Here is a 15881-nt window from a genome sequence, read left to right on the forward strand (position 1 = left end):
AATGTTGTTGTTTTTTTAACCAAACTTGGAGCTAAAACATGTTTAAGTTTGGTTTTTCCATTTAAACATAGAGTTAAGCTTAAGTTGACCACACATTATGTTCAGATTTCTAAGTTAGAGGGTTTAAATCGGAGCTCTGAATGTTCATTTGAAACGGGACAAATAAAATGTCCCTCTTCTTTTATAACATTTGATCTTTTTATATATTTGGACAGAATCAATGAGAATGATTAAAAATCCAAAATCTGTCAAACTGATGAACTTACTTATTACTGTAGGAGGCAATGTGGCTGTAAATCAAAAAAGCAGAAACATTAGAATCAGAAAAAAGAACATTTCTTTCACCATAACTCTTTAAACACATGAATGTTTTGTAAAGTCTTATTGCTAAAATTAGAATAAAAAACAAACATCCGCTTACTTGTAATTGGTGGGCCTGTAAAAAGCAAAGGAGATAGTTCAGGATATTGCAAAAATAAATAGCAAGTCATTTGACCTGACACAAAATGTTGATCTCCATAATAAACAAATCATGCTATCAACTGAGTCAATGTGTTAAACATGAGAGCTTACTTGTAACTGGGGCGGAAACTGAGACTGTCAATCAAACAGAAGACACTGGTTAGGATTCAAACAGAAACAATAGGAAACTCTTCATGTTTGTCTAGATAGAACAGGTGGAAACCTTGTTATATACGTAGCAGTTGTTTAATACATTTGGGCTCTAATACATGTTCCATAGACACTCCTACATGTCTATGAATTTGACCAGATCCATCACAAACCAGAAACTTCCACAAACTCATCTGAATATGTTGGCTCAGCATTTTTGGACATCCTATTGTGTACAACTTTAGTTCTTTTACTTTGAATTTTGATAGACTATATTTTAGGTATAAACATTTTTAGTTTCACATGAGCCTTTTTTAAATGGCAATATTTCTTCACTATTTCCAACCTTCAGTTTGGTCGAGTTACTCATTCAATTATTATGTGAATTACCGTTGAAGCAGAGGAACTGAAAGTTTGTCGCTACGCAGATTTCAGGGAAAGAGCAGAGCTCGCTGATACAATGAATGCCCGATGTGGTGCAGGTGCATTTCTGTGTGCAGTTGCTGTCGCTCCAGAAGAAATCACCCAACTGAACACGTGTGCCTGAAACACAACAGGAAAGCAGTTTTATTGTCATTTGATTCTCATCTTTCAGCTGAACTTGTGTGCTGTTGCTGAAATCCGAACTGATGATCTTTCAAAATTCCTGAATTCAACAGGATTGAAAGCAGCAATTTACCATCAAACACGCATCCATCTGGACCGCTGTCGATTTGGAAGGCCCAGCGACCCGTTACATTGACGTTGCTGCCAAGACTGAAAGTGGAGTTGTTTCCTGTTGCAGAACTTGAGAAAGATCCAGGAATGGTGAAATGGTGAAAAGAGTTTATGGTGTCATATCCAGCCTGCAGGTTCAGAAATACACATTAACAATTGTGTTTCCACTCAGAAATGGCAAATGAATGTTCATTTATTGAGGGTGACGAGTCAGACCTGAACATTCCAAACTGTTGGGGCAAGTGAACCGTAGTTAAAGAGAACAAAGGATTTCTGGCCTCCAGAGATCAACACGGCTTGGAAAGTTGTTTTCTGAAAAATGTCATAAAGGTTTGAAATCATTCTGGAAATACGTTCCCTCCATCATCTTATCTTTACTGTATTCTTTAAACTTTTTGTCTGTATGTACAATACAATAAATAGCATAGTAATGAATAATATAAATAATCTTTTGACTTACTGTTGCTGTCATTGGATAATAGGGCACTTCATACCATGTTGCCACAAAGACCCAGTCAGCACTGAAGTTTAGGTTTGGGAAGTAGCTATTAATGTCCCGTGTAGCTTGTTGGAGGACACTGCTGTTGGTGTATTGGTTGTAGAGGACCAAACCAGTTTGTCTGATGTCTACATCTGTCCAGAATGGAGCAATTAAGTCTATAGGTCCATAGAGTGGAAATCTTTGAGGTATATATGAGAAATATGGTGAATTAAAGGTCAAGTGTCCGTTGTGGTTGACCTAAAAAAACAGAAAATACAGATAAGTTGAAAACACTCACTCTACACAACAACTTCTTTGTGTATATTTAGTTCACTTAGAGCTAAAAAGAAAAAATAATTGAAATGGATCAGTTGCCAATAATGTCTTTAATGACCAAAAGTGGTCTAAGTTTTTTCAAAACCAAACACAACTATTTACTTTGTGAAAATGTTTTATCCATTGCTTTGTTGTAAAGGGTTTTGTCCTTCATAATGTTACGTACATAAATGTTGTTGTATGTTTGTCCAAAGTACACAAAAGGCCTTTGCAGAAGAATCTCTGGAGAACTTCCATCAAGTGAGCGGGTGGTTGTGGCTCCAGAAATGGGATAAAAATGACCTGAAAATGTTCAGTCAGTGCAGATTAAACCCAAACTAATTGACAAAGTTGCAAGGACTTCTGAGTAAACATATATATTTTAATTTCAAAAAAAGAACATTTTAAAACAGTAAGATGTTAGATTGTTGCAAATACAAAGAGTTAACTTACTTAGATGTGTCACATTATTTGGGACTGGAATTAAATCAAAGTAAACACATGAGTGAATATGTTAAACCTAAAAACAATTTCTTATAAAGATAACTTTTAGGTTCTTATATTTTGACAAAATAAGCTTGTTTTTTTAACCAAACTTGGAAGTTTGGTTTTTCCATTTAAACATAAAGTTGAGCTTAAGTTGACCACACATTATGTTCAGATTTTTAAGTTAGAGGTTGTAACTCGGAGCTCTGAATGTTCATTTGAAACGGGACAAAAAAATGTCTCTCTTCTTTAAACATTTGATCTGTTTATATATTTGGACAGAATCAATGAGAATGATTAAAAATCCAAAATCTGTCAAAATGATGAACTTACTTATTACTGTAGGAGGCAATGTGGCTGTAAATCAAAAAAGCAGAAACATTAGAATCAGAAAAAAGAACATTTCTTTCACCATAACTTTTTTAACACATGAATGTTTTGTATCGTCTTATTGCTAAAATTAGAATAAAAAACAAACATCCGCTTACTTGTAACTGGTGGGCCTGTAAAAAGCAAAGGAGATAGTTCAGGATATTGCAAAAATAAATAGCAAGTCATTTGACCTGACAGAAAATGTTGATCTCAATAATAAACAAATCATGCTATCAACTCTGTCAATGTGTTAAACATGAGAGCTTACTTGTAACTGGGGCGGGAACTGAGACTGTCAATCAAACAGAAGACACAGGTTAGGATTCAAACAGAAACAATAGGAAACTCTTCATGTTTGTCTAGATAGAACAGGTGGAAACCTTGTTATATACGTAGCAGTTGTTTAATACATTTGGGCTCTAAAACATGTTCCATAGACACTCCTACATGTCTATGCATTGGACCAGATCCATCACAAACCAGAAACTTCCACAAACTCATCTGAATATGTTGGCTCAGCATTTTTGGACATCCTATTGTGTACAACTTTAGTTCTTTTACTTTGAATTTTGATAGACTATATTTTAGGTATAAACATTTTTAGTTTCACATGAGCCTTTTTTAAATGTTAATATTTCTTCACTATTTCAAACCTTCAGTTTGGTCGAGTTATTCATTCAATTATTATGTGAATTACCGTTGAAGCAGAGGAACTGAAAGTTTGTCGCTACGCAGATTTCAGGGAAAGAGCAGAGCTCACTGATACAATGAATGCCCGATGTGGTGCAGGTGCATTTCTGTGTGCAGTTGCTGTCGCTCCAGAAGAAATCACCCAACTGAACACGTGTGCCTGAAACACAACAGGAAAGCAGTTTTATTGTCATTTGATTCTCATCTTTCAGCTGAACTTGTGTGCTGTTGCTGAAATCCGAACTGATGATCTTTCAAAATTCCTGAATTCAACAGGATTGAAAGCAGCAATTTACCATCAAACACGCATCCATCTGGACCGCTGTCGATTTGGAAGGCCCAGCGACCCGTTACATTGACGTTGCTGCCAAGACTGAAAGTGGAGTTGTTTCCTGTTGCAGAACTTGAGAAAGATCCAGGAATGGTGAAATGGTGAAAAGAGTTTATGGTGTCATATCCAGCCTGCAGGTTCAGAAATACACATTTACAATTGTGTTTCCACTCAGAAATGGCAAATGAATGTTCATTTATTGAGGGTGATGAGTCAAACCTGAACATTCCAAACTGTTGGGGCAAGTGAACCGTAGTTAAAGAGAACAAAGGATTTCTGGCCTCCAGAGATCAACACGGCTTGGAAAGTTGTTTTCTGAAAAATGTCATAAAGGTTTGAAATCATTCTGGAAATACGTTCCCTCCATCATCTTATCTTTACTGTATTCTTTCAACTTTTTGTCTGTATGTACAATACAATAAATAGCATAGTAATGAATAATACAAATAATCTTCTGACTTACTGTTGCTGTCATTGGATAATAGGGCACTTCATACCATGTTGCCACAAAGACCCAGTCAGCACTGAAGTTTAGGTTTGGGAAGTAGCTATTAATGTCCCGTGTAGCTTGTTGGAGGACACTGCTGTTGGTGTATTGGTTGTAGAGGACCAAACCAGTTTGTCTGATGTCTACATCTGTCCAGAATGGAGCAATTAAGTCTATAGGTCCATAGAGTGGAAATCTTTGAGGTATATATGAGAAATATGGGGAATTAAAGGTCAAGTGTCCGTTGTGGTTGACCTAAAAAAACAAAAAAATACAGATAGGTTGAAAACACTCACTCTTCACAACAACTTCTTTGTACATATTGAGTTTACTTAGAGCTAAAAAGAAAAAATAATTGAAATGGATCAGTTGCCAATAATGTCTTTAATGACCAAAAGTGGTCTAAGTTTTTTCAAAAACAAACACAACTATTTACTTTGTGAAAATGTTTTATCCATTGCTTTGTTGTAAAGGGTTTTGTCCTTCATAAGTTACGTACATAAATGTTGTTGTATGTTTGTCCAAAGTACACAAAAGGCCTTTGCAGAAGAATCTCTGGAGAACTTCCATCAAGTGAGCGGGTGGTTGTGGCTCCAGAAATGGGATAAAAATGACCTGAAAATGTTCAATCAGTGCAGATTAAACCCAAACTAATTGACAAAGTTGCAAGGACTTCTGAGTAAACATATATATTTTAATTTAAAAAAAAAAAGAACATTTTAAAACAGTAAGATGTTAGATTGTTGCAAATACAAAGAGTTAACTTACTTAGATGTGTCACATTATTTGGGACTGGAATTAAATCAAAGTAAACACATGAGTGAATATGTTAAACCTAAAAACAATTTCTTATACAGATAACTTTTATGTTCTTATATTTTGACAAAATGAGTTGGTCATCAACTTTTTTTCCAAAGGTCTTTGGTAATCTGTGACAAACATTCTTTGAATTCAAGGTCATGTTTTGGTGTGTAAAAACATGGACACTGTGGCATTTCTACATTATCAGCTCTCAAGTGCAAGTTTTCAAACTTTTGGGTTTGAAACTTCTAGTAGAATGTTTTGTTTTTTTAACCAAACTTGGAGCTAAAACATGTTAAAGTTTTGTATTTCCATTTAAACATAAAGTTGAGCTTAAGTTGACCACACATTATGTTCAGATTTTTAAGTTAGAGGTTGTAACTCTGAGCTCTGAATGTTCATTTGAAACGGGACAAAAAAATGTCTCTCTTCTTTAAACATTTGATCTGTTTATATATTTGGACAGAATCAATGAGAATGATTAAAAATCCAAAATCTGTCAAAATGATGAACTTACTTATTACTGTAGGAGGCAATGTGGCTGTAAATCAATAATGCAGAAACATTAGAATCAGAAAAAAGAACATTTCTTTCACCATAACTCTTTAAACACATGAATGTTTTGTATCGTCTTATTGCTAAAATTAGAATAAAAAACAAACATCCGCTTACTTGTAATTGGTGGGCCTGTAAAAAGCAAAGGAGATAGTTCAGGATATTGCAAAAATAAATAGCAAGTCATTTGACCTGACAGAAAATGTTGATCTCCATAATAAACAAATCATGCTATCAACTGAGTCAATGTGTTAAACATGAGAGCTTACTTGTAACTGGGGCGGGAACTGAGACTGTCAATCAAACAGAAGACACAGGTTAGGATTCAAACAGAAACAATAGGAAACTCTTCATGTTTGTCTAGATAGAACAGGTGGAAACCTTGTTATATACGTAGCAGTTGTTTAATACATTTGGGCTCTAAAACATGTTCCATAGACACTCCTACATGTCTATGCATTGGACCAGATCCATCACAAACCAGAAACTTCCACAAACTCATCTGAATATGTTGGCTCAGCATTTTTGGACATCCTATTGTGTTTAACTTTAGTTCTTTTACTTTGAATTTTGATAGACTATATTTTAGGTATAAACATTTTTAGTTTCACATGAGCCTTTTTTAAATGTCAATATTTCTTCACTATTTCAAACCTTCAGTTTGGTCGAGTTACTCATTCAATTATTATGTGAATTACCGTTGAAGCAGAGGAACTGAAAGTTTGTCGCTACGCAGATTTCAGGGAAAGAGCAGAGCTCGCTGATACAATGAATGCCCGATGTGGTGCAGGTGCATTTCTGTGTGCAGTTGCTGTCGCTCCAGAAGACATCACCCAACTGAACACGTGTGCCTGAAACACAACAGGAAAGCAGTTTTATTGTCATTTGATTCTCATCTTTCAGCTGAACTTGTGTGCTGTTGCTGAAATCCGAACTGATGATCCTTCAAATTTCCTGAATTTAACAGGATTGAAAGCAGCAATTTACCATCAAACACGCATCCATCTGGACCGCTGTCGATTTGGAAGGCCCAGCGACCCGTTACATTGACGTTGCTGCCGAGACTGAAAGTGGAGTTGTTTCCTGTTGCAGAACTTGAGAAAGATCCAGGAATGGTGAAATGGTGAAAAGAGTTTATGGTGTCATATCCAGCCTGCAGGTTCAAAAATACACATTAACAATTGTGTTTCCACTCAGAAATGGCAAATGAATGTTCATTTAGTGAGCGTGATGAGTCAAACCTGAACATTCCAAACTGTTGGGGCAAGTGAACCGTAGTTAAAGAGAACAAAGGATTTCTGGCCTCCAGAGATCAACACGGCTTGGAAAGTTGTTTTCTGAAAAATGTCATAAAGGTTTGAAATCATTCTGGAAATACGTTCCCTCCATCATCTTATCTTTACTGTATTCTTTCAACTTTTTGTCTGTATGTACAATACAATAAATAGTATAGTAATGAATAATATAAATAATCTTTTGACTTACTGTTGCTGTCATTGGATAATAGGGCACTTCATACCATGTTGCCACAAAGACCCAGTCAGCACTGAAGTTTAGGTTTGGGAAGTAGCTATTAATGTCCCGTGTAGCTTGTTGGAGGACACTGCTGTTGGTGTATTGGTTGTAGAGGACCAAACCAGTTTGTCTGATGTCTACATCTGTCCAGAATGGAGCAATTAAGTCTATAGGTCCATAGAGTGGAAATCTTTGAGGCATATATGAGGAATATGGCGAATTAAAGGTCAAGTGTCCGTTGTGGTTGACCTAAAAAAACAAAAAAATACAGATAAGTTGAAAACACTCACTCTACACAACAACTTCTTTTTACATATTGAGTTTACTTAGAGCTAAAAAGAAAAATAATTGAAATGGATCAGTTGCCAATAATGTCTTTAATGACCAAAAGTGGTCTAAGTTTTTTCAAAACCAAACACAACTATTTACTTTGTGAAAATGTTTTATCCATTGCTTTGTTGTAAAGGGTTTTGTCCTTCATAATGTTACGTACATAAATGTTGTTGTATGTTTGTCCAAAGTACACAAAAGGCCTTTGCAGAAGAATCTCTGGAGAACTTCCATCAAGTGAGCGGGTGGTTGTGGCTCCAGAAATGGGATAAAAATGACCTGAAAAAATTATATGTTTATATACGTTCCTAATAACATCATACTGGCGCACATTGCTTTAGAGATAAACTGAGATTGACAGAGCAACAGAAAAATGTTCCAATGTCAGCTATTTAAATTGGGAAGTAGTTCACACTGTGCTATTCAAAAATTAGAACACCGCAATGTAGGTCAGAAAACGCTTGCAGCTGTGACGTTGGTGTTACAGCCACAGGCTCCCTGCTCTGCTCCTTTCCAATGCATCAACTTCCAGACAAATAGATCCATTGTTGTCTTTGTTTTCCTCATTAGAGCTGGCTGAAAACTGAACAGTTGTATTGCTCCAATATTGCCCACTTTTTTTGTTGCACAGATCAATTTATGTTGGGGTTGTGAGGGGCTTTAAGCTAGCGGGAGAATCTTTAAACAGATGACTAATGCCAATAGTTCCACCTTTGAATTGAAAATATGAGAGGGTTTTTAAGGGTCTTAATCACAGCTGAAGTTAAGGAGTTTCCAGAACTGCAAAGATTAAAAAGCAACATGTCAATAATATTTGCCTTTAGCATTCCAAAGCAACTGTATTTAAACAAAGAGAAAAGATGAGATCATCCATTTTTCCTTGTGAAAGAGGCGTGGTCGGGTAGATAAAGCAAGTGAAGCAAGCTGTCAAGTTTGTCTGCATACCTACTGCTTAAAACAAACATTTGAAAAACGTCACCTACCCAGAGCTGGGAAGGTACCTGGATCTGCATATGAAACAAAGAGGAAATAAGAATTACTTTCCTGACAAAACCACACGTCGTCATGTATTTACACAAATAACTGTTTTCTTAAATGGCCAGAATCTGTTTGAAACATGTTGCTTACCCTCAGTGTGGGAAGCCGGCGTTGCTGTGAAAAGGGAAAAAAAAACACTATTAGGACACTTTATGCTAACCGCTCCCCCAGGGGATGGGTCAAATGCACAGAACAAATTTCGCACACCTAGGTGTTTGACAGATAGTGGGGACTTTATCTTTCTCTTTAAGTATATTTTTTCTCTTTATTAAGTCTATTTTAGTATAAATACAAAGAAAATGTTAAACTTTCTGAAGAGCCTTTTAAAGCTGATTGCTGGAACTTTTTCATAGCTAATCTTCAGACAAATGGAAATTGGAATGTTTCTGTTTCTGAATGATTTATGCTGTACATGTAAGTTGTAAAAAAGGTAAGACAAGTGGTGTTCATATTTATGTAGCACCATTCATAATTTAGAGTGGTTGCACCAAATACTAGAGGAGCATATCTGACGTACTCAGAAAGCAAAGTAGTCTTAAATGTGGGATAAACAAAAAGTGTTTACAATTTTAAGATCAGATACTAAGACTCAACTTGAGGACTTCATAGAGATAAAAGAAATCCTTTGACAAAAAATTGTTGAATCAAATGTTAAAAATGTTTAAAAAAGTGTTTCTTTGGAGGCTATGCCCGATGTGACATTTAGATGGAGCAAAACCTGTTATCTATTTTTAGAGAACCTTCCAGTAAAGTTATTAAAACTGGTCTGCCTGTAATTATTCATGTTTTCCATAAAAATATGTGATGTTGTTACTTTATTCTTTTCTTTTCCTAACCTTAAAGATTTGTATTTTCCAATTTCAACAATATTTCCTTTTCTATCAATATTTGTTATCTGCAACGATCTCTAATTTATTTAAACATTATCAGTTTTGTAAAATTCTTAATTTCCCTCCGTCAAAGACAGACCCTGTCCTTCTCAGTTAGGTTGTGTAATCCTTTTTTTTTTTTTTACAGCGTTCTTATTAGTGCTAAACATTCCTACAAACACACACACGTTCTTGAACACAAAAAAGACTAATCCATTTCTATTTTGATGGGAATTGTTCTCTGACTGTCACATTCAATGTCAAGATTTTACGTAACAAAGTGTTTACATCTTTTTAAATCCATGTCTAAACTTATCATAGGTTGCCATATTGGAAAGAAATGAAAAGGAGAACTTTTTTAACCTAATAGGAATAGCATAAACAAGTAATGGAAAATGCATTTACTCACTTTGTGAAGTCACAACACCTGTAGCAAAAAAACACATGGATACTTAATATGTGATTTTTAATTAAAATGGCAGTTATCATTCACCTGGTTGTAGTCATTTCACAGTCACATATGCATTATTTATTGGAATATGAAATGTTTTGATGAAATACTTACACAGCCTTGACAGAAGCAGGAGTGGCAGCAGAGATCTACCTGCCATTTTTGCAGCTCAAACAGCTGAGCTCAAACTGAAAGGATGAAGCTTGAATAAAAGTACCTACAGTGACATTAAAATAAACATACACCAAGATTCTATAAAGAAATTATTGAATTCAACTCTTAAAAAAGAGGTGTGAACAGCTTTAATTTCATGTCATCCAAGCCTGTTCATCAGGTGAGGCTGCAGGGATGCAGCAAGAATTTATACGTTGGAGGCTGGCGCAGTTTCAAACAATTTAGCCAAACATTAGCCAGTAAGATGTTAGACAGGAAGACATTTCATTTACTTCCTGGTAGATTATTTTACTAAAATGTTTGGTTTCCCAACAAAGAGTCAAGAAATACAACATGTAACTTTATAGGAAGATTGATATTCTCTTATTTGTGCAGGAGGTTGTTTTGTTTGTTTTGCTTTTTAATAAGGGGGGCCTTAAATGTATTTTAAGCAAGGTGACATTATTCATTTAGAAAAAAAAAACTTTTGAGACTCATGAATGTCTTGATGTAAATTTAACTGCTAATTATTGCTGCCAATTATCACCAAAGACTGCGATCACCCACCTGATCCGGACTTCTGACATGCTGTACCAATTCAAAGTGCTACCTTGATAACTCTGGGTGTATCATACTGTGTTGAAAGGTACTGACTGTGTAGGCTTTTCTATGCATGTTCAAGTCTATTGTGTTCAAACTAGCGCAGAATGTTTTCTTAAGACTACAACAGGTTTAGCAGTTCTGCTTGTCAGCATGAGAGAACATTGGATTACCTCCGTAGAAAATGCAGAAACCACAACTTTATTGCAAGGTCATCAAAGACTAGTGTGGCCCAACTCCTTCCATGAGTTATAATTTTTAAACCACGTTAGCACCTGAAAAGTTAAGATCAGAGTTCTATGAAATTAAAAAAACAGATTTTAATTCAATTCAATTCATCTAGTTTGAAAATAGGACAGTGTGTTAGAATGTTCAGGAAACACTGGAAACCAGTTGTGAGGGTATCAGGCCTTTTTTGTGTTGCCCTTAAGTGACAACAAATATGTAATTTAATGCAATTTTCATGGTAGCAAAACACAACATAAACATGAAATCAGTTTAAATGTACTACTATTTTCCTGTAAAGCAGTTAACACTGAATGTTGGTATTGTATCACCTTAACATTGAATATCAGTCAGTTGGAATTAAATACCGTTTTTACTCCCTGTTTTCTTTTTTGAGTTAGTATTGGCAAAGTCCTTTCTCAATTATTTGCTTTCGGTTTTATTTCATTACAATTATTTATTTTGCTTTGAGTCCCTGATCTTGAAAAAACAAGCATACATAATAAGCAACAAATCCAAAAAGAAAGAGTGTCAAAGATTACCAATAATCCAAAGAATGACAAATTTAGGAGGACATGTACCGATTTTTTTGAAGGTTGTAGCTTAGGGGTGTCAAACATACAGCCCGCGGGCAGCCAGGTGGTTTAGTCCAGCCCACACATGAAGAGCAAAAATCACAACGATGTTTAAAAAAGAAAGCACGTTTTTTAGTCCATTCCTGTGGTGAGTTATGATTTTTTTAAAGAAATAACCAAAATGCGCAATGCGCAAAATGTTGTCAAAAAGAAGTGGAGTGCTGAGCTTTCCAGGAAAAATGGACAGAGTTTAATTTTTTCCCGGAGCTGAGTGCAAAACCTTGCTTGGTTGGTATGTCATCAACAGGTCGCAGTGCTCAGAGAATATAACACTCAGCACCACTATGAGACTCACCATAAAGAAAAGTTTCACCATTTGCAGTTAAGAAAAGAGAAGATTTACCAACTATTAGCTGGACTGAAAAACAACCGTCTGCATTCACTGCAGCCGTGCAGCAGTGCTGGAGCAGTAACACCTAGCTACCTTATTGCAAACAAGTTGGAGCAAACATCCAAACCATTTTCAGATGGTGAACTTATTGAAAAAAATGTTGCAGAAGTCTTTTGCCCCCAAAAGCAGTCGACCTTTGCCAACATGAGTCTGTCAAGGATTACAATTGCAGATCTGACATCTCTGAGAAAATTTGGGCAGCAAACTAAAGGTATCCAGTCATTTATTGCATTTTCGGTCACTATTGATGAAAGCACCGACACAGATAAATACAGCTGTGCATATTTATTAGAGGTGTTGAACAGACCGTCACAATGGAGTTTCTTGAGTTGATGGACAAACAACAGCTGATGACACAGTCGGCTCTCTTGTTACTGTAGCAGACCATATTGGCAAGGCAAGGCAAGGCAAGGCAAGTTTATTTGTATAACACAATTCGTACACAAAGTAATTCAAGGTGCTTCACAAAACAGAAAAATGCATTAAAATCACAATACATCATAGAAATAATCAACGTAAAATTTACTTTAAAAGAAAAGAAAAAAAAATTTGAAAATTGATTTAAAAATAAAGGAAGGAAAGGAAAGAAAAGTGCAGATAGGACCTTTCAGTCATATACACAGCTAAACAGAAATGTTTTAAGTCTAGATTTGAACATGAACACAGAAGAGGCCTGTCTTACGACTTCAGGGAGGCTGTTCCAGATTTTAGCTGCAGAATATTGAAACGCTGATTCCCCTTGTTTAGTTCTGACTCTGGGAATCAACAGGAGGCCGGCCCCTGAGGTCCTCAGAGTACGAGATGGTTCATATGGCACTAACATGTCAGAGATGTACTTTGGTGCTCGGCCATGGAGAGACTTGTACACAAGCAGAGCTGCTTTGAAGTCTATTCTTTGAGGTACAGGGAGCCAGTGCAGAGACCTGAGCACAGGACTAATGTGATCATACTTCCTGGTTCTGGTCAAGACTCGAGCAGCAGCATTCTGGATGTACTGAAGCTGTTTTACAGCTCGTTTGGAGAGGCCGGTGAGCAGGCCGTTACAGTAGTCTAACCTACTGGAGACAAATGCATGAATAAGTATCTCCAGGTCTGGCTTTGACACTATGTTTTTGATTTTGGCAATGTTTTTCAGATGAGTCAACTGGTCACATGATGTCAGTCTGGTCCCCGATGGCGCCCCATCAAAGGTCAGGAAGAAGGCAGGTGTTGCCACAAAATTCAGGCAGAAACCAGGAAAAGACTCTTGGACATTTCATTGTATTTTGCTCACTTGAACGACAGTAAATGTGTTGCTGCACAGGATTTGAATCCTGATATTGATGGTCGGGTGAAGTTTCAGGAGCGAAAGGGAGGTTAACTCCAAACTCTTATGTTCACAAATGTTTGCAAGTTTCATTTAGTTTATTTTTAAATGGTTTGGACATGTACATTATAGGTGGGGTGTTTCATTTTTATCCGTAGCCCCCCTTTCGTTTATTATTGGGATTGCTTCAGTGTCAGATGTAAAATAGTTAGTATTAAAATGAATAGACATTTTTCTTTTCAGAGAAATTAATTTTATTTGAGATCCATTCGCCTCTGTGAATTAATGTGTGATAATAAGTGATTAGGCTACCATGTTGGTTGAGGCATTTTTTCCAATTGAGTAAAAAAAAGAAAACAAAGCTGTTATTTTGTTTTTATATTACTGGTCCAGCCCACTTGAGATCAGATGGGTTGAATGTGGCCCCCGAACCTAAATGAGTTTGACACCCCTGTTGTAGCTTTAAGCCTTAGTCATATGCACCTGTTGGAGTTATCCAGGCCTGTGAAGGGTGGTAGACAGAACTGGCTACATCTTAAGGGGAACACAAGTGTTTCTTGCACTTTCATTAAGACTTATACGGCCAACTCATGGGACGTTGTTGATTAATATGATTATTGTGTGTATAGGACCTTAACTAACTCCCCACAAATGACGCATGCATGGTGTGCGGGTGATACATCATTGCCTGTAGGATGCCCACAAAAACCATGATTGAGCCGCCGACCCTTCGATCATTGGCGGACAAGCTAAACCACCTGAGTCACTGCCGCCCCTTTAGCTACAGGCTTGTCTGCTCATGTGCAACCCAGCACATGTCATTTCAAAGAAATGTACTTTTACTTCCTTTTTACAAAGTCTCTCAAAACAGAAACTTTATTGTGGTCCAAAGTACATCCTAGCATCATTGTAACAATCCATGTGTTCCCCGAGCCACCCACTGTCACAAGAACAGGCAGATGGCTGGATCCAAATGCAGCACGTTTATTAGTTCAGCTCAAAGTCCACAAAGCTAAATCAGGCTCAGGCAGGCAGGAGTCGAAAACAGGCATAGGTTCATCAGAGGAGAAACAGGATGGTCAAAATACAGGCGAGGGTCGGGGCAGTCGGGAGGCAAACAGAGTCAGTGTCACAAGACAGAAGATCAGCTCCAGATATATAGCTCGGTAATGTATGTCTGAATTCTGACAGAGCCCCCCTCCTGCAAGCGTCTCCGGAAGCGAGGGTCCCTCCAACACTGAGGTCAACCCCGAGTTCGGAAGTCGCTGACCGGGGAGGGGTCAAGGATGTTGTCAGCAGCGACCCAGGACCATTCCTCTGGGCTGTACCCCTCCCAATCCACCTGATATTGAATCCGACCCCCCGCCAGGAATCTAGGATCTCCCTGATGAGATAGGCTGCTTCGTCATCCACCGTCAAGGGGGGAATGCCGACGTCCGCGGGTTCGGACCGTGACGCCCCATCTGGATGTCCACCGGCAGGCTTCAGCAGGGAGACTTGGAAGGTGGGCGAGGTGCGCTTTTCAGGTGGCAACTGCAGACGGTAGGACACAAGGGTGATTATTATGAGTATTTTGAATGGCCCCACATACCTGGGACTGAGTTTCTAGCAGGGGAGCTGTAGCTGGAGGTCTCGGGTGGACAGCAAGACTCACTGACCAGGAACCAGCTTGGGACCTTCCCGTCTGTGACGGTCAGCCTTCTCTTGGGTCTGGCGGACATGAGCCGCCTCCCACATCTCCTCATAGCGGCAGAGCCACTTGTCCACTGCTGGTAGCTCTGTGGGTTCTACTCCCCAGGGAAAGAACAGAGACTGAAACCCCAACACACATTGAAAGGGCGAAAGTCCAGAGGATGCCCTCTTCGGGGAGTTATAGGCATATTCGGCCCAAACCAGGAATCGACTCCAGTCCTCTTGGTGTCAGCCACAGTAAGTTCAAAGGAACCAAGCAATCTCCTGGTTCGGAAGCTCCACTTGGCCGTTTGACTGAGGCTGGTATCTGGAGGTGAGCCTCATGTTAATGCCCAGACCCTTGAACATCTCGCGCCACACACGTGAAGTGAGCGATGTCCTCTGGGAGACCCATAGTGTCAGAACACGTAGTTAATGAGTTGTTCTGCTGTTTCCAGTGCTGTGAGCAGCTTAGGCAAAAGGATCAGCCACCAAGATTTACAAAAACGATCATTATCAGATAGGATGGTGTTACCTCTTGATCGGGGTAGATTCATAAGGAAGTCCACTGTGATGTGTGACCAGGGACGTTGTGGTAGAGACAAAGATTCTCCCGGAAAAGTCTTGCTCTCTCTCCTTGTGATCGGAGTCAGCGGCCCCTGGGACAAACGGTGAGACGGGCATGACGTTCGCTGAGGCGGGATCGCGTGGTTATTTAGTTTGATGGTGAGGGCTATGAGTTGAATCAAGGATAATCCCTGGTCGCGGCACGCCAGTTCCCACTGCAGCTCTGTGGTGAGTCCTTCATGAAAAGCTGTCATCAGCGAGCAGCATGTCCAGTCTGTGCACG

At 38.1% G+C, this 15881-nt stretch overlaps 1 protein-coding gene and 1 long non-coding RNA gene across 2 annotated transcripts; both read right to left on the reverse strand.

Moving 5' to 3' along the window:
* Window positions 1-137: 137 nt before the first annotated feature.
* Window positions 138-7985, reverse strand: LOC144987812 (dendrite extension defective protein 1-like). The gene is made up of 26 exons (XM_078937265.1): window positions 7856-7985; window positions 7333-7611; window positions 7089-7184; window positions 6835-7000; window positions 6546-6698; window positions 6117-6140; window positions 5965-5979; window positions 5810-5833; window positions 5260-5283; window positions 4991-5106; window positions 4468-4746; window positions 4224-4319; window positions 3970-4135; window positions 3681-3833; window positions 3252-3275; window positions 3100-3114; window positions 2945-2968; window positions 2579-2602; window positions 2313-2428; window positions 1790-2068; window positions 1546-1641; window positions 1292-1457; window positions 1003-1155; window positions 574-597; window positions 422-436; window positions 138-290 (listed from the first exon to the last, which is right to left on the reverse strand). The coding sequence occupies exons 2-26, from the start codon at window positions 7561-7563 to the stop codon at window positions 145-147; spliced, it is 2625 nt and encodes an 874-aa protein (XP_078793391.1). The 5' UTR covers window positions 7564-7611; window positions 7856-7985; the 3' UTR covers window positions 138-144.
* Window positions 7986-8673: 688 nt separating this feature from the next.
* LOC144987813 (uncharacterized) lies at window positions 8674-10404 on the reverse strand. Its single transcript, XR_013651484.1, has 4 exons — window positions 10165-10404; window positions 10009-10026; window positions 8821-8844; window positions 8674-8699 (listed from the first exon to the last, which is right to left on the reverse strand). It is a non-coding gene; the product is annotated as an uncharacterized LOC144987813 (long non-coding RNA).
* Window positions 10405-15881: the final 5477 nt, after the last annotated feature.

Source organism: Oryzias latipes, chromosome 19, assembly GCF_053564925.1.
Source record: "Oryzias latipes strain Hd-rR chromosome 19, Olatipes_Hd-rR_3.1".
Taxonomy (NCBI): Eukaryota; Metazoa; Chordata; class Actinopteri; order Beloniformes; family Adrianichthyidae; genus Oryzias; species Oryzias latipes.

Coding starts and splice junctions, on each gene's coding strand:
- LOC144987812 (XM_078937265.1), bottom strand. CDS start 7,563: ATGCCTCAAAGATTTCCACTCTATGGACCTATAGACTTAATTGCTCCA. Junction 2,429..2,578: donor AAATAATGTGACACATCTAA/GTAAGTTAACTC, acceptor GAACATTTTCAG/GTCATTTTTATCCCATTTCT. Junction 1,156..1,291: donor AGATGGATGCGTGTTTGATG/GTAAATTGCTGC, acceptor GTTGTGTTTCAG/GCACACGTGTTCAGTTGGGT.